Source organism: Bos mutus, chromosome 11, assembly GCF_027580195.1.
Source record: "Bos mutus isolate GX-2022 chromosome 11, NWIPB_WYAK_1.1, whole genome shotgun sequence".
In the NCBI taxonomy this organism is placed as follows: domain Eukaryota; kingdom Metazoa; phylum Chordata; class Mammalia; order Artiodactyla; family Bovidae; genus Bos; species Bos mutus.
In genome coordinates, this window is record NC_091627.1 from 39,756,258 (window position 1) to 39,780,856 (window position 24,599).

Sequence of the window (24,599 nt, forward strand, 5' to 3'; positions counted from 1 at the left end):
CTTTTCTACACCCCACTTGTCCTGTTCAAGTCTGACCTTGTCCACAGTCTCTTTACCTCTCATCTTCACTTCTGATGCCACTGAATACATAGGCCTGCTCTTCATCTGGACACCAGACTAAGCCAGTCTTCTTTATCACTTTCCTCTGCTTTTCTAGGGCAAGGCAGCTATTCTCAGGGACAGGGGCCTCATACCTTTCTTTTATTTTCCTAGGGACCCCAAACTAAGCATTTAAAGAAAGAATGGCTATAAACGTTTTTAGGAGTTCTTCCCTAAAACCTCCTGATCTCCATGTCTGTGCTGAAAGTTCCCAGGGGTAGGATGAGTTAATCTTGGCTTGCAAAGGAACCAGGAATGTCTCTGTTAAACTCTTTAAGGGTCTCCAGAGAAGGTCTGGCTGGAGATGAACAGTCCTCTCAAGGGTTCTTGGAAAGGATCCTTCTCTTTCCAAGATTGATGCTCCCTACATTCATGAATACTGTGGTAGAAAATCTCTGGACTGGGCTTCAGGAGCTTTGGGGTCTAACCCTGGCTCTTACAGTTACCAGCTGAGTGATATTGAACTTCTCTTCCCCTCTCTGAACTTCAGTTTCATTACTTGCAAAATAAATCATTGGAATTTTATATTCTTACACTCTAGGAAGGGGAACTGGATTCATTCTTCATGAACACATTCCAAAATTAATCATATTTTTTAAGAAACAGGACGTGTGTTTATAATTTTCTGGCAATCTTACAATTTCTTGAGCATTCTTTTCCACATTGAGCATGGAACTTGTTTCACGCTTCAGGGCTTGCTATGCTGACTGCCATTTCATAATGTCTTTAAGAAATTATTCTTTAAATGTATACTCATTAGGCAAAACCTCTCAAAGTTTTACTCCAAACCTGCCCTCCTCTTTTATTTTGCTTAAGGAGATGGTTTGATTTTATAAAATCATGTGTTTATTCTTCTGTATGGGACAATGTGCGTATCTCTTTGCATACTGAAAGTATTTAGAAAATAGAAAAGAAATACACAAGTACAAGTGCCACCTTGTTGGATTTTCTACCAGTTTTTAGAGAAGCCATCAGCTGGACAGACCACTGCTCAGTTCAGTGACTCAGCCGCTAATCGGGAAGAGAGGTAGTACCTTAGGTTCATCTCCTGGCTCACTTTCCACGTGTGGACATTGAGCCTGTTCAAAGATTTAGCCTTAGTTTATGAGGACCAGCCGGAGAAGGCAATGGCACCCCACTCCAGTACTCTTGCCTGGAAAATCCCATGGACGGAGGAGCCTGGTAGGCTGCAGTCCATGGGGTTGCTAAGAGTCGGACACGACTGAGTGACTTCACTTTCACTTTTCACTTTCATGCATTGGAGAAGGAAATGGCATTGCCTGAGAAGGCAGGATGGGGGGAGCCTGGTGGGCCAGTGTTTGGGCCTGGAGAACATGACTGAAGGGACTTAGCAGCAGCAGCAGCAGCAGCATGAGGACCAGCATAAAGTGGTCCTCAGATTTCTAGTCTTGGCACTCAGGTGCTATGGATTTACCAAAGTAGATTTATAGGAGAAAAATTTAAACCAGCTAAATCTCTTTAGGATGGAGAGAAGTTCACAGGCAAGAAAAACATGAAATAGCATTGCAGCAGCAGAAGGCAATGGCAACCCACTCAGAATTCATATGATCATGGAATCAGCACCTATTCAGTGTTCACTCAGAAAACCATTACAGTGTAACTGGGAAAAGAATGAGGGAGGGAGGAAATTACAGGAATACTATGGTTAATAATTATATATAGAGAGAGACTATTTATTTCACTTGATAATAACATTTTCATTCATTGTACAATCACAAATAGACATAATATCTAGAAATATTACAGACAGGCAAACAAGTGAAAATTTGATATTTTAGGCTGAAAATCAGGAAGAGGTTTGACTGTCACATGTAAAAAGCTCCCATTTAATATAGTCAACTCATGTTTAACATTCTTAATGGAAAAGATGAACATAAGGACAACAAATTACATCATTTTATTATTTTTCAGTTCAAAAATTAAACTTTCCTAGTTTTAGAATGCAATAGAATTGCCTTTCAAAGCAGACTGGCTTCAGGCTAATATTTTAATTAGTTTGCATTCTCTGAGAGTATTCTAGTTAAACCAGAGGGTAAATCTGCTGGATGATGAATAAAAAGAAACAGGTTTTAGAAATATGTCTTCCAGGCAAATATAGTAACTATTAAAAAAAAAAAAACTTTGCCACCAAAACTCAAGAGTTGACTATATTTGGAGGGGGAAACAGCATACATACATCACTTAGATAGCATTATGTCAATAGATGTGCTGCTCTAGAATTATTTAATAAGAAGACAAATCCATTCCACGTCTATCCACCCCCATGAGATGAAACCAGACTGAGAAACAAATATCACACCCCCCAGATTCACGCTGGCTAGGAACAGGCATGACTGGTATCTCCATGATCAATCACAAAGATGCTCTGATTCTGAAGTTTCTAAAACTCTGAGCTCATTTTCTCACTGGAGACCTATCTACCATTTCTTTGCACAATTCCGCCACCAAATTTCAATCCCTTATTGTACCAATCTGTCATTAGGAACATAATACACATATAGAACTGCTAACAGGGGTAAAGGAATAATTCACACAAACAATATGAAAGGGGGAGATGGTGAGGATTCTAGATATATAAGCTGACAAGCTTTTCCTTTCCAGGGCACTACACATAGCTAGTAGTCCACTCTTGATTACTTGCATGGTTCAAAGAGTTTTCCCATATATTATCTCATTGGTTCTTCACAGTCACCACATTGGGAGCTGTCACAGGTATTATATCATCTTCATTGCCTCCGAGAGGCCTTACCCAGGCCCATACAGGTGATAGATCCAAGGCTGGGTCGTATCTTCTGGTTCCAAATTTCCAAATTCAAAAAACCAAACAAAGGAGGTGGATTAAAAAGGCCCTCAATAAGCCTGCAGTCTCTGAATCTCACTGGTGCCAACCCCCAACCCCCACCGCCTATTTGTATGTTTCTTTCTTTCCTGGGTGCCCAGGGTGAGAGTCAGAACCAGAGATAGAAGGGAAGATTGCAGAAAGAGCCAGGAACCTGCTTTGTATTCTTGCCCCAGGCCAGCAAGTGTTAGGAGTGAACTCAAGCCTAAGAACAATCCCAGAGATAGGTTATCTCAGTGTCTGATGAGTAGCTGAGATGATCCAGAGAGAACTTCACCCTACAAACATATAGACCACAGTTTTAGGTGACTACTCAGGCTCCCTTCTGGAAAACCCATCATTCCACACTATGTCCCATCATTTTTTTGTGTTTGTTTAATCCCTATTTCTTTCTGCCAATCAAATATCATCAACAGATACAGATATCACCAGTGCCTACACTTTGCACAAATTAGATGTTCATTGAATGTCGGCCACTGGTGATGGTGTGGTCACACCAGTTTTAGAGATTCTGAGCTCCCTGAACACAGCACTGACATATTTGTCCATTTCTTTTGCCCTATGTGGCAAATCCTAGAGTTCTTGGTTGATAGTGTGGGCTTAAGCACATTGTCAGGGGCCCAAAGGTCCTGTTCTGGAGTTATTTCAGCCCGATGCAGTCCACCTCTTCGGTGGCAGGCACCCCCGTGGTTTTGAGGTCAAGGTCCCCACTGGACTTGCTGCCATTGTAAGAAGCCTTCCAGTGGAGCAGCATAATCTTCTTGAAGTACTTGATGGTGTTATTCTTGACAGTCACGAAGCACACGGTGTTGATCATGCTGTTGCTCATGGCAATGCACTCGACCACGTAGAAGGCCGTGAGATAGTGTTTCTCCTTCACAAACACTGTGGGGAAGAAGTCCCGCACGATGGCGAAGCCGTAGAAGGGCGCCCAGCACAGCACGTACGCCGTTAGGATGCACATGAGCACCAGGACGGTCTTCCGGCGACAGCGCAGTCGCTTCCGGATCTGCTCCGTCTGGAAACCAGGGACGGCCTTGAACCAGAGCTCTCGGGAGATCCTGGCATAGCATAGGGTCATGGTGACCACTGGGCCCACGAACTCGATGCCAAAGATGAAGAGGAAGTAGGACTTGTAGTAGATCTGCTGGTCTACTGGCCAGATCTGGCCACAGAAAATCTTCTCCTGGCTCTTGACAATGACGAGGACCGTTTCAGTGGTGAAGTAGGCTGACGGTATGGCAACAAGAATGGACACCACCCACACCAAGGCAATCAAGCCCGTGGCTGTTTGGTACTTCATCCGGGGTCTCAGCGGGTGGACAATGGCCAGATATCTAGGATAAGGACACAGCTGGTGTCAACATGTAGTAAGGAAGTGCTGGAGGATATTATTTTTGCAACATTGAGACACAATCAAATGGCACCTATGGTACGTGGGCTTCCCAAAAAGGCAGACTTGCATGCCAGCTCCAGCCCCACATCTGACTAGCTGTGCAACCTCAGGCAAGTTATTTTTAATTGAAGGACAGCTGTTTTACAATGTTAATTTCTGCTGTATAGCAAATATACATCCCACTGCTATACAGTAGGACCTTGCTATTTATCCATTCTATATATAATAGTTTGCATCTGCTAACCCCAAACTGGTCATCTATCCCTGCCCCAACCCCCACCCCTTGCCCCTTGGCAAAAACAAGTCTGTTCTCTATATCTGTGAGTCTCTTCTGTTTCATAGATTAGTTCATTTAGGTCATATTTTATGGCAATCCACTCCACTATTTTCACCTAGAAAATTCCATGGATGGAGGAGCCTGGTTAGGCTACAGTCCATGGGGTCGCAAAGAGTTGGACATGACTGAGCCACCTCACTTCACTTCTTAGATTCCACATGCAAGTGATACCTTATGATATTTATCTTTCTCTTTCCGACTTACTTCACTGAGTATAATAATCTCTAGGTCCGTCCTCGTTGCTGCAAGTGACATTTTTTTATTGTTTATGGCTAAGTAATATTCCATTGTATATATGTACTGCATCTTCTTTATCCATTCAGCTGTCGATGGCCATTTAGGTTGTTTCCATCTCTTGGCTATTACGAATAGTATGGGTGTGAACATAGGGCTGCATGTATCTTTTTGAATTAGCATTTTCTCCAGATATATGCCCAGAACAGGCAACTTATATTTAATCTCTCTGAATCTCGACTTCCTTATCTGCAAAAGTTTTTGCTTGTTTGTTTTTAAAGATTAAACATGCCAGTATATACACAATTTCTGGCACAGTTTTAAACATGGTATATACTCAATAAATGGTAACTATTATTATTAAATTTAATAATAACATGTCTTATTGGTTTCTAGCCTGGCACTATTCCCAGGTCCATGCTGTTTTCAGGGAAATTCATCCTAATTACCCCACAGTTTAGAGTTAATAGGACTTGAAAATTCTAAGGACTTGGGAAAATTTGCCTTTTCTGATAGAAATAGTGGGCAAGGTTTTGCTTTCATTCAACACTTTTAAATACATTAAAAACATTACTCTACATGCAAAGGTGAAAGAAACGCATGTGACCATTTATCTTATTCTTCAGGCTGGAAAATGCAGCTTAGTGAGAAATGACTGACTTTCTTAAGGTCATATACCATAGTACTCTCAATAGAAAACATTTAAACCTATCTCACATGGTTGATGTGAAAATCAATTGGGAATATACATGAACATGTTTTTTGAACCACAAAGCAACAGACAGTAAAAGATATTGCTTTTGTCCTTTCCCCCTAAACCACACTGCTGTTACCACAGTAGTCCACGAAAGAAAAGAGAGCATTTTCTGGGGGATGTGAGTCATTCGAGCAGTATGAAAGTGTCCTTCCCAGAGAGAGTGCACACACTTAGGCAGACAGCTTTGATTTCCTGGAAGACATTCTGTCTGGCAGGGGGTAGAAGCAGGAGAAGGAGAAAGATGGAAAGTGAAGTGGGAGGGAATGACTAATCAACACTGGAAATAAACATATCCTCACGCGTCCACAGCTTATTCCTGGTAAAACAAAGGGCAAACATGACAGGGGCCTAAAGAAAGCTAAACAATTCTGTTTGCTTTGCAACTGATCCCCTTGAGGTCATCTTACTTGGGATTCTGATTGGAAGAGGAGGTTCCTTCTTTTTTTTTTCATATCATATTTCTGCTGTTTCTGTCCACCCCATAACACAGACAGCCAGCCCCACTGAGTGTCACTTGGAGAGTTCACTGGCACAAGACTTCTGCTCTCTTCCAGATGTTAGATGAAGTTGGATGGGTTGGGTTCACCCTGGCCACCCAGCTGACTGCTTGACAGGTTCTACCACCAACAACAAACCCTGGCAGTCACCAGTCTCCCAGGCTGGATGCTGAGGGTGAAATGGGAAGGCCTGCAGCGTGTTGGCAGTGCCTTTGTCAGTGCATGCAGTGGACCTCCCAGAAGACCACATCACTCCTGCTGTTAGGAGGGCATCCCATCTGCTCTGAGTCATAACAAAAACTAAGAGTTTAGAGCTTTTGTTCTCATCATCTCTCTCCCTTATCTACCCCACCATGTTCTGCTGATTACTCTGTCAAAGAATGTTTTTGTATTCATACTTGCTTGCTATCTGAACTCACAATATACAATTCTATTCCTTCTTTTCCCACTAGTAATTTCCTAAGTTTTTATGATGTTTCAAACTCAGAGTGTTTTTTCAATGGCCATGTAGGAGAGAATACTGATCCAGGAATGAGAACATTAAGAATCTAATCCCAGCTTTGCCACAGACTTATTATGTGAATCTTAGCCCTGTGGACTCAATTTCCTTATCTGTGACATGGGAATATCAACTGCCTTTCCAAACTCACAGAGATACTGTGAGGCTCCAAAGTGATACTGCATATAAATAATAGACTATTAATATGCAAAATTGTTAGTATCCTAAAATGTATTTTTCAGAGCTATTTTATATAGCAAGCAATTTTCTTTCACCTGTTACTTGCAAATCCTGCATTTGCAAATTCTCTGCTATTTGGCTCTATTTTACTGGATCTACTTTATTGGATTTATTCATTTTTGCATCAACACTAATCTTCAGGGTAATCTGTGACTGTTCATCAGTTCATCCTGACATCACCCCACCTCCATCCCCAAGGTTAGCACCAGGAGGTGTGCAAGAGGCCTTCCAAATATATTTACCAATAAGGAAATTGCAGGAAACTTTCAAGGATAGCCACCAGTTCGGCTATGCTACACTCTGAACTCCATGATTAGTAAGTAAAAGTCACTCAGTCATGTCTGACTTTGTGACCCCATGGACTGTAGCCCACCAGGCCCCTCTGTCCATGGGATTCTCCAGGCAAGAACGCTGGAGTGGGTTTCCATTCCCTTCTCCAGGGGATCTTCCCAACCCCACGATTGAACCCAGGTCTCCTGCACTGCAGGCAGATTCTTTACTATATGAGCCACCAAGGAGGCATATTATTAGTAATACTTGCTTAAGTTTGTAAAGCAGCTTACAATTTACAGAGCGTTTTCAAATTTACTTTCTAGTTAGATAACCCCAACCCTATTGCTAAGGAAGAAAAGATACCCATCTTACAGATGAGCAAACTGAGATGGGAAGAAGTTAAATAACTGTCAAAAGCCATGCAGCTAGTAATTGACAGAACTAGGCTGTATATTGTCACCCTGCTTATTTAACTTATATGCAGAGTACATCATAAGAAACTCTGGGCTGGAGGAAGCACAGGCTGGAATCAAGATTGCTGGGAGAAATATCAATAACCTCAGATATGCAGGTGACACCACCCTGATGGCAGAAAGTGAAGAAGAACTAAAGAGCCTCTTGATGAAGGTGAAAGAGGAGAGTGAAAAAGTTGGCTTAAAGCTCAACATTCAGAAAACTAAGATCATGGCATCCGGTCCCATCACTTCGTGGCAAATAGAGGGGGAAACAGTTGCTGACTTTATTTTTCTGGGCTCCAAAATCAATGCAGATGGTGATTGCAGCCATGAAATTAAAAGATGCTTACTCCTTGGAAGAAAAGTTATGACCAACCTAGATAGCATATTCAAAAGCAGAGACATTACTTTGTCAACAAAGGTCTGTTTAGTCAAGGCTGTGGTTTTTCCAGTGGTCATGTATGGATGTGAGAGTTGGACTATAAAGAAAGCTGAGCGCCTAAGAATTGATGTTTTTGAACCGTGGTGTTGGAGAAGACTCTTGAGAGTCCCTTGGACTGCAAGGAGATCCAACCAGTCCATCCTAAAGGAAATCAGTCCTGAATATTCATTGGAAGGACTGATGCTGAAGCTGAAACTCCAATACTTTGGCCACCTGATGCGAAGAGCTGACTCATTTGAAAAGACCCTGATGCTGGGAAATATTGAGGGCAGGAGGAGAAGGGGATGACAGAGGATGAGATGGTTGGATGGTATCACCAACTCAACGGACATGGGCTTGGGTGGACTCTGGGAGTTGGTGATGGACAGGGAGGCCTGGTGTGCTGCGGTTCATGGGGTCTCGAAGAGTCGGACACGACTGAGCAACTGAACTGAACTGATACTGATGATGCAGATCCATCCATATCTTGTTCGAAATCCAGTGGGTTCTCCAGTGGGTATTCCATTTGTTCTTTCCATTTCCAACCAGAACAAGCAACCCTTCCTCCTTCCCTCCTGAAATCCTAGCAGCCCCTCTCTTCTTTTCATCATAGTCAGTTTCTACCTATAGATGTTCCAAAATGGAGTTAGATAGTTGGCAACTACTTTTCTTTGCTTAGGAGTATGCCATTGGCTTGACCAGTGTGTCTAACACTACAATGGCTCAGGTTCAGATCCACTTAGAGTCAGCATTTCCCAGAGAACAAAGAATAAAGGCTGCCAGACAAAGCAATGTCCAGCCACTAGCTGTGTGATGGCAGTGGGTTGTGTGATTAAGCAAAAAGGCTTGGAGCTCCTTTTCTGTCCCCGGGACTCAGCCCCAGATCTCATCATGGAAATGGTGATCACAGTGGCTACTAGGTGGCTCATGGGATGGGCAGCTAATGCACAACCTGCTCCTTAAGCAACCAATAAGCTCACCAGGAAGTATTTGTGCTTCCTAAGGCTGAGTGCTGTTCCTCCTGCCTTAGTTGCCTCATCCAGACAGTAGAGAAGAGCGGCCAACAGGCAGGCTGACTGGTAGCTTCCCCTAGATTCCAGGTAAAAGAAGGGACTCCAGTGCTCTATGTGCCTGAGATCCAAAGATACACCCCAAAGACTGTGCGGCTGTCTCCACATCAAAGGGGAAACCCAGACCTAGGGGACAGGGTGCTCTCAGGGTTTTTCTTAGTTCCCTGCTACCCTCAGGACTAACTCCCTGTACCCAGATTTTGTGATCCTGTAGAGCAAGGTCCTACTTTTTTTTTTTAATTTTATTTTTAATTGGAGGATAATTACTTTACAATATTGTGATGGCTTCTGCCATATGTCAACATGAATCAGCCATAGGTATACATATGTCCCCTCCCTCTTAAACTTCCTTCCCACTTCCCTCCCCACCCCACCCCTCTAGGTTGTCCCAGAGCACCTGCTTTGGGTTCCCTGTATCATACAACAAATTCCCACTGGCTGTCTACTTTCCATATGGTAGTGTATAATGTTTCAATGCTATGCTCTCAAATCATCGCACCTTCTCTCCCCCCACACTGTGTTTAAAGTCTGTTCTCTGTGTCTGCATCTCCACTGCTGCTCTGTAGATAGGTTCATCAGTACCATCTTTCTAGATTCCATATGTATGAATTAATATACAGTATTTCTCTTTCTCTTTCTCACTTACTTCACTTTCTATAATAGGCTCTAGGTTCATTCACCTCATTAGAACTGATTCAAATGCATTCCTTTTAATAGCTGAGCAATATTCCATTGTGTATATGTATAATTTCTTTATCCATTCATCTGTCAGTGTACATCTAGAGTAATTCCATGTCCTAGCTATTGTAAATAGTGTTGCAATGAACACTGGAGTACATGTGTATTCTTCAGTTATGGTTTCCTCAGGGTATATGCCCAGTAGTGGGATTGTTGTTGCTAGTTTTATTCCTAGCGTTTTAAGGAATCTCCAGTCTGTTCTCCACAGTGGCTGTTTCAATTTGCGTTCCCACCAACAGTGTAAGAGGGTTCCTTTTTCTCCACACCCTCTCCAACGTTTATTGCTTGTAGACTTTTTGATGATGGCCATTCTGATGGGTGTGAGATGATACCTCATTGTAGTTTTGATTTGCATTTCTCTAATAATGAGTGATGTTGAGCATTCTTCATGTGTTTATTAGCCATGTGTATGCCTTCTTTGGAGAAATGTCTAAGTCTTGTGCTCACTTTTGAGTTGGGTTGTTTGCTTTTCTGGTATTGAGCTTCATATGCTTGTATATTTTGGAGATTAGTTCTTTGTCAGTTGTTTCATTTGCTATTCTCTCCCACTCTGAGGATTGTCTTGTCACCTTGCTTATGGTTTCCTCCTTTGTACAAAAGCTTTTAAGTTTAACTAGGTCCCATTTATTTTTTAGAGCAGGTCCCTGTTCTTTCTGATCTCTACTCTCTTACATTCTTTGCTCTGTCCCCACACCTCCTGTCCTCCCGGATCTCACTCTCACCTCAAGCATTCTCACCTCTCAGCTTTTGCAAACACCATTCTACCCTCTTGGAAATCCTTTCTTCTTCTTTACTGATAGTCACTGGTTGAAGCCAAGTTAAAAATCTGCCTCCTGCATGAGGCCTCCTTTGACTCTTCTGGTATCGGATGATCTTCCCCTTTTCCAAATTTCATTTCAAACTGACGCTTTACTTCCCCTCTAACTCTTCCGTGTTAGTTCTCACCCCTCCCTGCGCCCTGGATGACAAGCTTCCCAAGAATAGGGATCATGTCTTACTTCTTTCATAACCTTTGCTGACTGTGAACTCCGGGTACTTAGAATCTTAATAAAACGTCACCCTCGACAAGTACCTAGCCCTGGATGAACAGAAATGTAATAGGCCACGGTGACAGTTCTCAAAAAAATTGCAACCTGTTTTTGAAAAACAAAACATCAATGTGTTTACCCAGCATGAGACTGGCAGGTGGTCTGGAGCTCAATAATAAGACATTGGAAAAGCAGATGAAAAGATTCCAGCCGTGTTCTGTAGACAATGGTGGTGTTAGAGGTCTTTCAAGCAAGAGAGGGAAGGGTGTATGAGGCAGAAGATGAATTTGGCTGTAGTCTTGCTTTCTTCCCTCAGTCTACAGGGCCCTTCTCACAATTCCTACAACCTTCAATTTTGCTCCCATCTTGAGGCCTTTGCACCTTGTGTCTGGAATACTCTTTCCCAGTCTTTACAAGGCCAGTTTTTTTTTTTCCCCTCCATCATTCAGAGATCTGTTTCAATATCTCTTCTGAGACACTTTTCCCGACTCCCACCTAGAGCATCTCCCACGCTCCGTCACTCTCAGTCTCTGCTTGTGTGTCTGTCTGTCTTATTGAAGAACACTTAATTTACAATGTTGCGTTAGGATCAGGTGTATAGCAAGGTGATTCAGTTATGCTTACATGTACTTGTTTTTTGGATTCTTTTTCATTATAGGGTATGTATAGTTTTGCTTTTACTCGGAGTATTTCTAATGTTCTGAAATTACTTTCCTTCTTTGCTTGCCTGACTGGTCTCTCTCCATCAAGCTCCATGAGTGCAAGGAATTTTTTTGCTTATTCACCATCATTTCACCAGTGTTTGTAATAGTATTTGTCACATTGAAGGCTCTCTATAAAAATGCATTGTTTGAATGAACAAATGAGTAAATGAATGAATGTTTAGGATAGATTGTGAGGGAGTAGGGTTGGCAAAGGGGCAGAGCCAAGAAACACTGGTGGCAGGAAGACCAAGAGAAGACTGTGATAGTTCAGCCCTTGCTGGAAAAGTGGGAGGTGGGAGCAGGGGCTGTGGGTGGGGGGTACTGTCAGGCCCTGGGAATAAAATGAATGGTGGAGAAAGGGAGAAAGCAGCAAGGACAAAAGGGATTTGCCAGGTTAGATGCCTGGGAGAACCATGGAACCAATAGTAGAGACAGAAAACAGGTAGGAGATAAATAGTTTTGTTCTACTATAACTTGAGAGCTGTATTTCTTAGAAACTTTGTAGTATTATTTCTTTAATCAAATCATAAAACAACCACTGTGATGAAAGCAAAAGAGGCGAGCCAATCAGAAATAGTCATAGGTTATCTGGTTCTGTTATTACTGTTCCTTTAAAGGGTAATTTACATATTATAACATCCGCTGTTTATTTAGTACTTACTCTGCTTTAAGCATTGTTCTAAAGAATTACAGAGTCCCTTGGACTGCAAGGAGATCCAACCAGTCCATTCTGAAGGAGATCAGCCCTGGGTGTTTTTTGGAAGGAATGATGCTAAAGCTGAAACTCCAGTACTTTGGCCACCTCATGCAAAGAGTTGACTCATTGGAAAAGACTCTGATGCTGGGAGGGATTGGGGGCAGGAGGAGAAGGGGACGACAGAGGATGAGGTGGCTGGATGGCATCACCAACTTGATGGATGTGAGTCTGAGTGAACTCCTGGAGTTGGTGATGGACAGGGAGGCCTGGCGTGCTGCAATTCATGGGGTTGCAAAGAGTTGGACATGACTGAGCGACTGAACTGAACTGAACTGAAAGAATTACATGTGTTATTTCATGTTATCTTTAAAGCAATCCAATACATTAAATTTTCTTATCATTCTTATATTATACATGAGAAAACTGAAGCAGAGAGGGGTCAAATAACAAAACCCTGAAGCCAATAGACAGTGCAGTAGGAGTTTAAACCCGGGCAGACTAACTTCTTGGGATTCTCTGGTGGCTCAGATGGTAAAGAATCTGCCTGCAATGTGGGAGAGCCCGGTTGGATCCCTCTTTGGGGAAGATCCCCTGGAGAAGGAAATGGCAACCCACTCCAATATTCTTTCCTGGAGAATTCCTTGGACAGAGGAGCTTGACAGGCTAGAGTCCATGGGGTCACAAAGAGTTGGACGTGACTGAACAATAGACTAACTGCTCATACCTTTCTTACAGAAATTTATAAAATTAAAGATATTTTTTATAACTGTGGGCATATTTGTTTTATCAAGATAAAAACTAGTTCCCAACAACAAAGTCAAACCTGAAAATCACTGATTAAATCCTGAATACATGAGGCCAAACAGGAATCTATTCATGAAACTGAAACTTGACATGTAAAAACACATAAAAATCTAAATAATTTGAAACAAAGATCACAATCATCACTAAATGAACTTAAGGCATTGGAGCAGTCAGTTAGTTGGCCAAGGCCATTGGATGGTCCCGTGCAGGTAACACCGTTTCCTCCAGTGTCTGGGTTCAAGTTTCCAATCACAACACTACTCTAAACAAGAGCAGTCCCCAGGATGCAAAGCATGCTTCCAATTAAAATCCCTACTGTAAAAGAAATGCCTGCAATATTTCAGACAAGCTGAGTTTCATATGAAAGTTGAATAAGAATTTGAAAGAGTTTGGTAGATGGAGGTGAGTTGATTGACATAATAATAGATAATATTATCTTACATGTTCAGAATAGCCCGATGTCCTGATTTTACCCTGGCTTCCATTCCCCTTGAAGCTGCTTCTTCCTTCAGTGTTACCCCTTTCCACCAGTAGGCCCCTCCCTGGTAAAATGGGTCTCACGCAGGCAGCAGGGGCCCACCCCACAGCAGGCATCTACCTACTCGCCCGCAGTGGCTGGGAGCACCCTCTGTGAAAAGATGTCCTACTAGAGCGAAACTTCAGGAAATGACCCCTTTGTTTTGTCCTGCTCGTGTGCTAAAAGAGATGGTGCAGCTTCCTCTTGCAGAAAAGTTCAGAGACAAGGTCTCTGGAGATCTTCCTCAACAGCTGTGAGGAGGACTTGGGAAGCAGGTGCTCCTTCCACATGTTCACCCAGAGTCTGTTCATGGGTGGACAGAACACCATGGGGCTCCATGGCTCACACTGAGGACCTCAGCCAAGCCTTCTTCAGGGATGACACTTCTGACACCTTCTACAGATGACAGACCAAGGGCTGATTAATGTGCTAATCCTCTGACATGCTTCTAGGTTTTAAAGCCAGGCTCCTTCTCAATCCCCTCTCAATCCCGGGATGTCCTGATTGCAAGGAGTGGGCCAGATGCCACCAGAGCCCTCAGGCCATGGGACACAGAGAGCATCTGTGGGTCAGGCCCTCTGGGTTAAGACGGAGAGGCAGACTGTTCAGATCCAAGTACACAGAGGCCCAGTCAGACCCTCAGGGTATCTGTCTCTACACTGCAACACAGTGTTTTATAATAAGAGTTCAACTTTGGGCAGAGGAGCCTTCAAAGACTGTCCCAAGGGCACAAAAACCACTCTGGTCCATTAGCACAGGTGATTATACTAAATGAAAAGCCTGAAGATATAAGATTGGCAAAGGCTGCTCTTACTGATTTTATTTATCTTACTAGAATCAGCTCTTCTGTACTGTTGCACACTAATGTATGAAAAGGAGCAAACTGATTATTGCAACAAAAACAAAGAGTAAGTAAGCATATGCTTTGTTTTGACTTGTTTTGTTTGTTTTTTCAAAACAAATTCCTCAACCTTCTTTAAAATCAACCAGTGTTAACACTGTTCATCTACTATAGTTGTAGTAGTAGTGTTAGTCATTCAGTCATGCTGGACTCTGTGTGACCCTATAGACTGTAGGCTCCTCTGTCCATGGAATTCTCCAGGCAAGAATACTGGAGTGGGTTGCCATGCCCTTCTCTAGGGGATCTTCCCAACCCAGTGATCGAACCCAGGTCTCCCACATTGCAGGCAGATTCTTTCCATCTGAGCCACCAGGGAAGCCCTAATCTACTATACCCCAATATAAAATTAAAAATTTTAAAATAATAATAACTATTAAAAAGTCAACTGGTATTAGTAGGGTGTCATGTTTAGTATAGTAGGTCTTGATGAGATAGAAACCTCCTTTAAGATTACCAAGTTGACTCAGGAGGTAACTGCCTGCAACTTAAACTTCTCCCTCCACACCTCCTGGTGGCTGTCTGCCTCTAGGCCTTGGACAGCACCTAGCAGCAAGTCCATAGCAGAGAGATCAGCAGCCTTCTGGCTACCCAACTCTAGGGGCCTCTACTATCTCCTGACTCCTTACAGCTAGAAAACTACAATTCTCACTTTCAGTAAATGGGCCACCTTTGGCCCCTCCATGCATCCACAGTTCTGGTGAACACAGATACCTCTCATCAGTCACAGCTGCCCTTCCTTGGTGGTCCCCACCCCCACTCACCTGTCGATGGCGATGGCCAGCAGGGCGTTGGTGGAGACGTAGAGAGAGACCGTGCGCAGGTAGTTGACAGAGGCGCACAGCACGTGGCCGTGCTCCCAGGAGAGCTGGCGCACCACGTAGTAGTCCATCTCGAAGGGGCAGCAGACAATGGCCACCAGGAAATCAGAGATGGCCAGGTTGGCGATGAGCAGATTGGTGAGGTTGCGTAGCTTCTTGTAGCGGGCCAGGGCAGCGATGAAGATGAAGTTGCCGATACCACAGACCAGCATAATACCCACCAGCGCCATGCCAATGACAATCTTGGCGGCAAAGAAGGTCCGGGAATTGGTCACATCCTCATCTTCATCCAAGGGCATATCATAGTCACCGTAGCTGAAGTTGAAGGGGAAAGAAGCAGCTTGGGCTCCGAGGGGGTCAAGCAGAGGGAAATAGTTGGTTGACGTATTGGTGGCATTCTCATCCATGACCCCCATGGTGATCTCCATCTGGCTGGTTGAAGCCTTGAGCCACACTCTTGGGAATTCCTCTGGGGTGATGTTGCTAGGCTGAGGTCTCCCTTTTCTGCTGAAACTCAGCTTTTCCTTCATGAGTCAGTGTGTCCCTGCAAACATCCATGGCATCCAGAATCCAAGCTTCATCCTAAGCCTTTGAAAGACATTACACACAAACCAGGCCAAATTTAAAACCATCGTGTAACCTAAGCTGGCCCATTAGGCACCTGCCCAGAGTGAGCACTGGGTTGGAATAGAGATAAAGGAACCAGGGGAAGAAAACAAAGGAATCCAAACCACATACCCACTCATTTAGGTAAGGTTAGATTGCTATAGAGACAAACAGGCACCAACTCAGTTTATTTCCATTCCACTGAAGATTCTGAATGTTGCACTTTTTCTCAGGGGCCAAAGTAAGGAATGTGGGGAGGCTGAAGAGAACCAAAGTAACCTGCTCCAAACTCCTTTCCTTGTCTCAACAGCCTGAACTATGTCCTTGTGAAATTGTCCCATTCTGTGGCTTAAAAGAAATTGTTCTGAATCCCATTGAAGAAGCAAGGCTTTGAGACAAACCTGACTACTCTCCATGAGCTGGCCTCCTTCCTTCTGGCAAAACACTGCTCTAAAATCACAGAGCCTATGTAGCAGCTGCCTGTCCCTCTCCTTACTGGGTTTCCTATTCCTACATCCAAGGCAGCTGAGACCCTAGAAGCCACACACAGCATTTACCAAGGCCTGTCCCCAGACAGGGGCTGCAGGGTGAATTCCCAGCCTAATCACCGAGTGACTTAGAAAGGGGACACCGGAGCAAAGTCCTTCCTGGGATGGTTGTGTGTCCTGAGATAAAGAGTTTAGACATCCTCCAGGCAAGAGCTCAATGATGTCTGTAAAGCATTGAGCTCCGTGGAGAGGGAGGGTGTTACACCCTGCTGCTAAGTCGTTTCAGTCATGTCTGACTCTGTGCGATCCCATAGATGGCAGCCCACCAGGCTCCCCCGTCCCTGGGATTCTCCAAGCAAGAACACTGGAGTGGGTTGCCATTTCCTTCTCCAATGCATGAAAGTGAAAAGTGAGAGTGAAGTCCCTCAGTTGTGTGCGACCCTCAGCGACCCCAAATGAATCAAGTTTAATGGTTATAAATGGGGTTGGGAATGGCACAATCAGACTGAATTTTAGAAATACCACTCTGATTACAAAGTGGAGAACAGGTTGGAGGCTTTTGGAATTTTGTGAGATCACAGTGATGGACAAGATGGACAGTAGGGGGAAGATGGAAGAGAGAGGGAAACAGAAAGGATTCAATGATAGACCATATGTGGGAGACTGGGAAAGCCAGAGAAGTTAAAAATATTTCCCAAGTTTCTAGCCTGAGCAAATATGAGGTGTTTTTTTCTCCATCTACCCAATGTGGACATTAAGAGGTTATGTGACTAGCCCAGGGCTGTTCAGCTTGTAAAGATTGGAAATGTCTTTCTGCAATTATTGATAGTGATTTTTTCCCCTTCTATACAGTTTATTATGGCAACTTTCTAAACCCAATTGAAGTTTCAAACAGCCATTAATGTTTCATCTGTACTCCTACCTACTTCTCTCTGCCCCCTATTAGATTATTGTGAAGCAAAACAGATACAGGTATTTCACCTGTAAATATTTCAGTATATCCCTAGAAGATATAACTCTTGGGCTTCCCTGGTGGCTCCGTGATAAAGAATTTGCCTGCCAATGCAGGAGACACAGGTTTGATCCCTGATCTCGGAAGATCCCACATGCTGCAGAGCAATTAAGTCCTTGTACCACAACTATTGAGCTTGTGCTTTAGAGTCTGGGAGCTGCAACTACTGAAGCAGTTAGGCTCTAGACCAGGTGCTCTGAACAAGAGAAGCCACCACGATGAGAAGCCCGAGCACCACAACCAGACAATAGCCTCTGCTTGCCACAACTAGAGAAAACCGTGAAGCATTGAAGACTCAGCACAACAAAAAATAAATTAAAAAAAATTTAAAGTAACTCTTCCTTAAAAAAAAAAAAAAACCAAGATGATGCTTTAAAGAAACAACCATAACCACTGTTGCACCCTAGGACTGCAAGGAATTACTAGTGAGGACCCAAGCCTCCTCGGTCAGCTGCAAGGAAGAGGAGGGTCCACCTGACCCAGATGCTGCGGCTGGGGTATCAGGAGGGGTTGTCTGCTGCACCGATGGGGACAGAGAGCCAAGAGCTAGCCGGAGTCCCCATGTCCCCTGCACTCTCCCTGCAGACCCAGTCCGTCCCACAGTCTGCAAGAATCAGACCAGGTTGCTGGGATAGAATAAGAAGGCTGGAGTCTGCAGAGCTCCGTGGAGGGCAGGAAATCCGGAGAGGGAGGGGAAATGTGGGAGTCTGAGGTTCCTGGGACAGGGACACACAAGGAAGACTCCAAGGACCCCCAGGAGAGCTTGCTGTCCACATCCCTCAAAGGTGACACGCCTGGAGCCTACCTTTGGGGGTAGAATTAAAGCGCCTCTGCACCCTGGGGAGGCTCGGCCCCAGTTCCATCTCTCCCCCAACTCTTTGCCTCTATTTGCCTCAGATAGCTTTTTCCTCTTCTGAGCATCAGTTCTGCCCCTCTCAGGCCCTGCCCTTGGCCCCTGTCAGATGTAAGAAGCAGAATCCAGAGCCTAAACGGCAGAGGATGTCAGGCTTGCCACTCAGGCAGGAAGGACCCAGTCAGGGTGGGACAGTCCTTGTCCCTGGCGGGCCCTGTGTGTCTCCGAGGCAGGGCACCTCTGGAAAAGGCCCTGCAAGCTTGCTACCTGGAAGACTCAGTCTTTTTTAAAACAAAGAGCATAAAAACTTCTTGGGGAGACCGGGTGTTAGGAGCTTTGGGATTTCCCCCTTTATCCCCACCTCCCCAAGAGGAAGCCCACTGTCACACCTGGTGTCCTCTGGAGCCCTAGTGTTTAGCGCCCGCCCCCCTCCTCCCCAGACCCCTCCCATCTCTGGAAGCCTCCCTTCGCAGCCCCTGCTGGTAAGCCGTCTCCGGCTCGCAACTTTGTCCTCCGGAGCCTCAGAGGCCACACCTAAGGGCAGAAGGAGCGAGCAGCCCGGCTCCCGTGAAGATATGAGCACGAGTGTGAGTCTCTTGGAAAGCCCCCTTCCCACTCAAAAGCCCCCGCGCCCCAGAGGCCGGTGCCGCCTGGAATCCTTGGGGCATCGCTCCGGAGGGCGCGCTCTGTACCTGATTCATCCCGGAGTCCCCAGCCAGGCAGACGAGGTCCTGGGCTCTTTAGCCCGGGTCGGAGGGCACGAGCCACTGCTCACAGAAGCCCGCAGGAAGAGCACGGGCCCCGCTCGGGGCTTTCTCCTGGCTGGGCTCTGCAGGAGTTGCTCTCTCGCCGCCGCAGATCAGAGAACCGCGGCTCCGCGGCGAGGCCACCCCCGCCCCGCACTCGCTGTCTCCGCCCCGGGGGCCGCGGGGCGCCCGGGGCCCGGGTGGCTGGCTCTGGGAGGCGTGCTCCTCCTGGTCCGCGAGGCTCCGGGACACACCGAGGCTGGGAGGTTCGGGCTCCAGGCGGGGCCACGTCGGGGCGCCCAGGCCAGCGCGCGGCTGGGGACCCGGGAGTCGCCCCCGGGCCGGAGTGTCGAGGACGCAGAGGCGAAGCTGGAGGCGAGGACACGCCGCAGGGAGCGCGCGTTCCCTGGGCTCTCAGGCTCCGGAACGACCGCCCGGGGCGGGAACAAGGGCGGCGGCGCTGGGAGCGGGCTCAGCGCCGACTTCGAGGTACCCACCCTGCAGTCCCCGGGGCTCGGCCGCTCACCTGGTCTGCCCCGGAGCCACCGCCAGAGTGGGCGGTCGGGCTGATGAGCTGGCGAGATTTCAAAGAACCGGGAGGAGCCTTCCCTTCTGCCCACACCGCCCTCGCAGGACACACTGGGAGCGACTCAAACGTCGCTCCCCCGGGCAAGCCCGACTGGACGCGGGGGTCAGCTTCATTTCAGCCCTTTGACCCCGCTGTTAGAGGCTCAGAGAACTGCTTTCCAGAAAGCAAGGAAGTTGGAGGAGGGCAGCGGTGTGGATGCCGGAGAGAGAGGAGCCCCACCGCCCCACCCCCACCCATCCACCCATCCACCCATCCACCCAGGGATATCTGATCAAAAGGCTAGGATTCTCAGAACTAACTTACAGAGCACTGATCTCCTTCAAAAGTCTACAAATTTCTCAAGAACTTAAATATAAAATCACACTGGGTAGCCTTTCCCTTCGCCAGGGGATCTTCCTAACCCAGGTATCAAACTCAGGTCTCCCATTGCCGGCAGATTCTTTAACAGCTGAGCCACAAGGAAAGCCCTATAAAATTACCTTATGATCCAGCAATTCCACTTCCAAAAATATCCAAAGCCGGGACTCAAATACTTGCACATGAATGTTCACAGCAGCGTTGTTTACATCAGGTGAAAGGGTGGAAACAACCCAGTGTTCATCAACTGATGAATGGAACTTTTTAAATGTGGTTATGGCAGAAAGTGAAGAGGAACTAAAAAGCCTCTTGATGAAAGTGAAAGTGGAGAGCTCAACATTCAGAAAACAAAGATCATGGCATCCGGTCCCATCACTTTATGGGAAATAGATGGGGAAACAGTGGAAACAGTGTCAGACTTTATTTTTTGGGGCTCCAAAATCACTGCAGATGGTGACTGCAGCCATGAAATTAAAAGACGCTTACTCCTTGGAAGGAAAGTTATGACCAACCTAGATAGCATATTCAAAAGCAGAGACATTACTTTGCCAACAAAGGTCTGTCTAGTCAAGGCTATGGTTTTTCCTGTGGTCATGTATGGATGTGAGAGTTGGACTGTGAAGAAAGCTGAGCACCGAAGAATTGATGCTTTTGAACTGTGGTGTTGGAGAAGACTCTTGACAGTCCCTTGGACTGCAAGGAGATCCAACCAGTCCATTCTGAAGGAGATCAGCCCTGGGTGTTCTTTGGAAGGAATGATGCTAAAGCTGAAACTCCAGTGCTTTGGCCACCTCATGCGAAGAGTTGACTCATTGGAAAAGACTCTGATGCTGGGAGGGATTAGGAGCAGGAGGAGAAGGGGACGACAGAGGATGAGATGGCTGGATGGCATCACTGACTCGATGGACATGAGTCTCAGTGAACTCCTGGAGTTGGTGATGGACAGGGAGGCCTGGCGTGCTGCGATTCATGGGGTTGCAAAGAGTCGGACACGACTGAGCGACTGAACTGACTGAACTGAACTGATGCATACGTTAGAATATATCTCATCCTTGAAGAAAGGAAGGAAGTATAAAAGCGTTGTTGAGGACGTGGAGAAATTGGACCCTTGTGTGCAGCTGGTAGAAACGTAAAGTGATGCGGCCACACTGGAAAACAATATGGCAGGACCACACACACAAAAAAAGAATTACCATATGATCCAGTAATTTCACTTCTGGGTATATCCCCAAAATTACTGAAAGCAGTGTCTGAAAGAGATATTTGTACACCCGTATTCTTAGCAAGGTTATTCACAACAGCCAAAAGGTGGAACCAGCCCAAATGTCTATCAACAGATGAATGCATAAATACAAATGTAGCTTGTATTATACATACAACAGAATATTTTTCTGACTTTGAAAGGATAGAAATTCTGACATATGATATGATATGGATTAACCTTAAGGACATTATGCTAATTGAAATGTCAGTCACAAAAAGACAAATGCTGCAAAATTCCATTTATCTGAGGTACCTAGATGCATCAAAATCATAGAGACCAAAAGTAGAATGGTAGTTGCCAGGGACTGGGGGGATAAGCGAAGGGGAGTTCCTATTTAATACAAATAGAATTTTAATTTCGTAACATGAAAAAAGTTCTGCTGGTGGATGGTGGTAATAGTTGCACAATAATATAAATGTACTTAATTCACTAAACTGCACACTTAAAACAGTTAAGAAGGTAAATATTATATGTTGTTACATTGTAACCCTATGGACTGTAGCCCACCAGTCTCTCTGTCCATGGAATTTCCCAGGCAAGAATACTGGACTGGGTTGCTATTTCCTTCTCCAGGGGATCTTTCCGACTCAGATATCGAAATGGCCATCTTCTCCATTGGCAGGCAGATCTTTACCACTGAGCCACAAGGGAAGCCCAAATATTATATGTATTTGACCACAATAGAAAAAAATGGGGCGAAAAAATGAAGTCTTGATATATGACACAATACAGGTGAGTCTTGAAAACATGTTAAGTGAAAAAAGCCAGACACAACAGGACACACACATGACTCCACATATATGAGGCACTACAGCAAGTAGATTTATGAAGACAGAGAATAGAATGAGGACGAGGAATAGCTAGTAATTGTTTAATGGACACAGAATTTCTGTTTGGGCTGATGACAAGGAAATGGATAATGGTAATGGTTGCACAACACTGAATACACTTCAGTTCAGTTCAGTCAGTTCAGTCGCTCAGTCGTGTCCAACTCTTTGCGACCCCATGAATCGCAGCATGCCAGGCCTCCGTGTCCATCACCAACTCCTGGAGCTCACTCAGACTCACGTCCATCGAGTCAGTGATGCCATCTGGCTATTTCATCCTCTGTCGTCCCCTTTTCCTCCTGCCCCCAATCCCTTCCAGCATCAGAGTCTTTTCAAATGAGTCAACTCTTCACATGAGGTGGCCAAAGTACTGGAGTTTCAGCTTTAGCATCAGTCCTTCCAAAGAACACCCAGGGCTGATCTCCTTTAGAATGGACTGGTTGGATCTCCTTGCAGTCCAAGGGACTCTCAGGAGTCTTCTCCAACACCACAGTTCAAAAGCATCAATTCTTTGGCGCTCAGCTGTCTTCACAGTCCAACTCTCACATCTATACATGACCACTGGAAAAACCATAGCCTTGACTAGACGGACCTTTGTTGGCAAAGTAATGTCTCTGCTTTTGAATATGCTATCTAGGTTGGTCATAACTTTTCTTCCAAGGAGTAAGCATCTTTTGATTTCATGGCTGCAGTCACCATCTGCAGTGATTTTGAAGCCCCAAAAATAAAGTCTGACACTGTTTCCACTGTTTCTCCATCTATTTCCCATGAAGTGATGGGACCAGAGATCTTACCCATGTTTCACTCTTTCCAGGAAGCATTCCTTGATTCCCTGAAGGCTTTTCACACCTTTTCTTGCCACTTCATGCCTCTCTTTGAATGTACGGCTGTATACCAATTTGCTTTTTATCTTGAAGTTTCCTGCAGAAGGGCTCTGTCTCATTCTTTTTTTTTTTTCCTAAATTGGGGTATAGTTGCCTTACAGTGTTGCTAGTTTCTGCTGTGCAATGAAGTGAATCAGCTACATACATATATATATACACATCCCCTCACTCTTGGATCTCCCTTCCCTCCCCACGTCCCACCCATCTAGGTCATCACGGAGCACTGAGCTTCCCATGCTATACAGCAGGTTCCCACTAGCCATGTGCTGTATACACGGCAGTGCACGAGCGCCAATCTCAGTCTCCCAGTTCACCCCCTCCCCTGCCCCATTCCCATGTCTGTTCTCCGCATCTGCGTCTCTATTTCCGCCCTGCAGATAGGTTCATCTGCACCATTTTTCTAGATTCCATATATGTAGAAATGTGGATGGACCTAGAGTCTGTCTTACAGAGTGAAGTAAGTCAGAAAGAGAAAAACAAACATCATTCATTTTTGAATCCTGTTCAGTATTGTTTCTCAGACTTTCCTGATCATTAGAATTATTGGGGGTGTTAGTTAAACATACAATTCCCAGTCCTGCCCCAAACAAAGGGAAGATAGAAAAGGCTTTTCAGACAATTGTTGACTTGTCATTCCAGATAACATATATGTGTTCATTCCACATAGTGTGTCTTCCCATTTACTCAAAAAATTAAAAGCAAAGCACACTGTGCTTTAGTTATCTATTTCCACATTCCAAATTATGCCCAAACTTCAGAGCTTAAAGCAACAAACAGGTATGGTCTCACCTAGTTTCTAAGGGTCAGGAATTTAGGAGTGGCTTACATGGGCAGTTCCAGGTTCAAGGTTTACCTTGGGATTGATGCCAAATTGTTGGCCTGGGTGATACCTTATCTGAAGTCTCAACTGGGGTGGAGGGGATCCACTTGCAAGTTCACTCACAAAGTTGTCAGGCCTCTAGGTTTCACTAGCTGTTGCTGGAGACTTTAGTTCCTCCTATTCATGTGGGGCTCACCACAGACTGCCCAAGTGACCTCACTACCTGTGGTTGACCTCCTCTTTTCTGCAGTATGTATTTGTCACACACACACCTCTTGCCACAGTGTGGGAGGGGACCTCACAAGTGCATGAATACCAAGAGGGGGATCACTGGGAACTGATTTGGAGGCCATCTTGGAAGCTAGGTACTAATGCAAAGCTAGAATTTTCTTATTTCCCCATCAAAAACCTGATAATGAATGGTTCTTGAGGCTAACAAAGTTAGCCACAATGAAGACTTTTTGACCTTCAGAGTAGGGAAGTACTGGGTGGCTTCTGGAGTTGGAGTCAGGAGGGCATAATTGGAATACCTTATTGGCCAGGACCCTGCTGGGGGAAATGGAAATATTAGAGGCAGACACAGTCTGGCAGGTTCTATGTACTTCAGGTCTTGATGGGGACTCCTTTGAAGGCCTTGGTCCCTACAGATCAGTCTCTGCCAAAGGCTTCAGGGGAGCTCCCTCCATCTGAGAAGCAGACATCCATCTGGCGGTCAGTTTTAATCATTCATTTCTGTGACAGAGTTAAACCCAGACTTATAGCAAAATCTGGAACTAAAAAGTTGTGTTTTTTTTGGTTCTTAAAAAAA

At 45.2% G+C, this 24,599-nt stretch overlaps 1 protein-coding gene across 3 annotated transcripts; it reads right to left on the reverse strand.

Annotated features, from left to right (window-relative positions):
• Positions 1-1,787: 1,787 nt before the first annotated feature.
• PROKR1 (prokineticin receptor 1) lies at positions 1,788-20,456 on the reverse strand. 3 transcript variants are annotated; one of them, XM_070380129.1, is made up of 3 exons: positions 20,119-20,456; positions 15,289-15,933; positions 1,788-4,296 (listed from the first exon to the last, which is right to left on the reverse strand). In XM_070380129.1, the coding sequence occupies exons 2-3, from the start codon at positions 15,873-15,875 to the stop codon at positions 3,600-3,602; spliced, it is 1,284 nt and encodes a 427-aa protein (XP_070236230.1). In that variant the 5' UTR covers positions 15,876-15,933; positions 20,119-20,456; the 3' UTR covers positions 1,788-3,599. The 3 variants fall into 3 exon arrangements, with proteins under 3 accessions (XP_070236230.1, XP_070236228.1, XP_070236227.1); XM_070380127.1 differs by lacking the exon at positions 20,119-20,456 and adding an exon at positions 19,577-19,788; XM_070380126.1 differs by lacking the exon at positions 20,119-20,456 and adding an exon at positions 18,997-19,541.
• Positions 20,457-24,599: the final 4,143 nt, after the last annotated feature.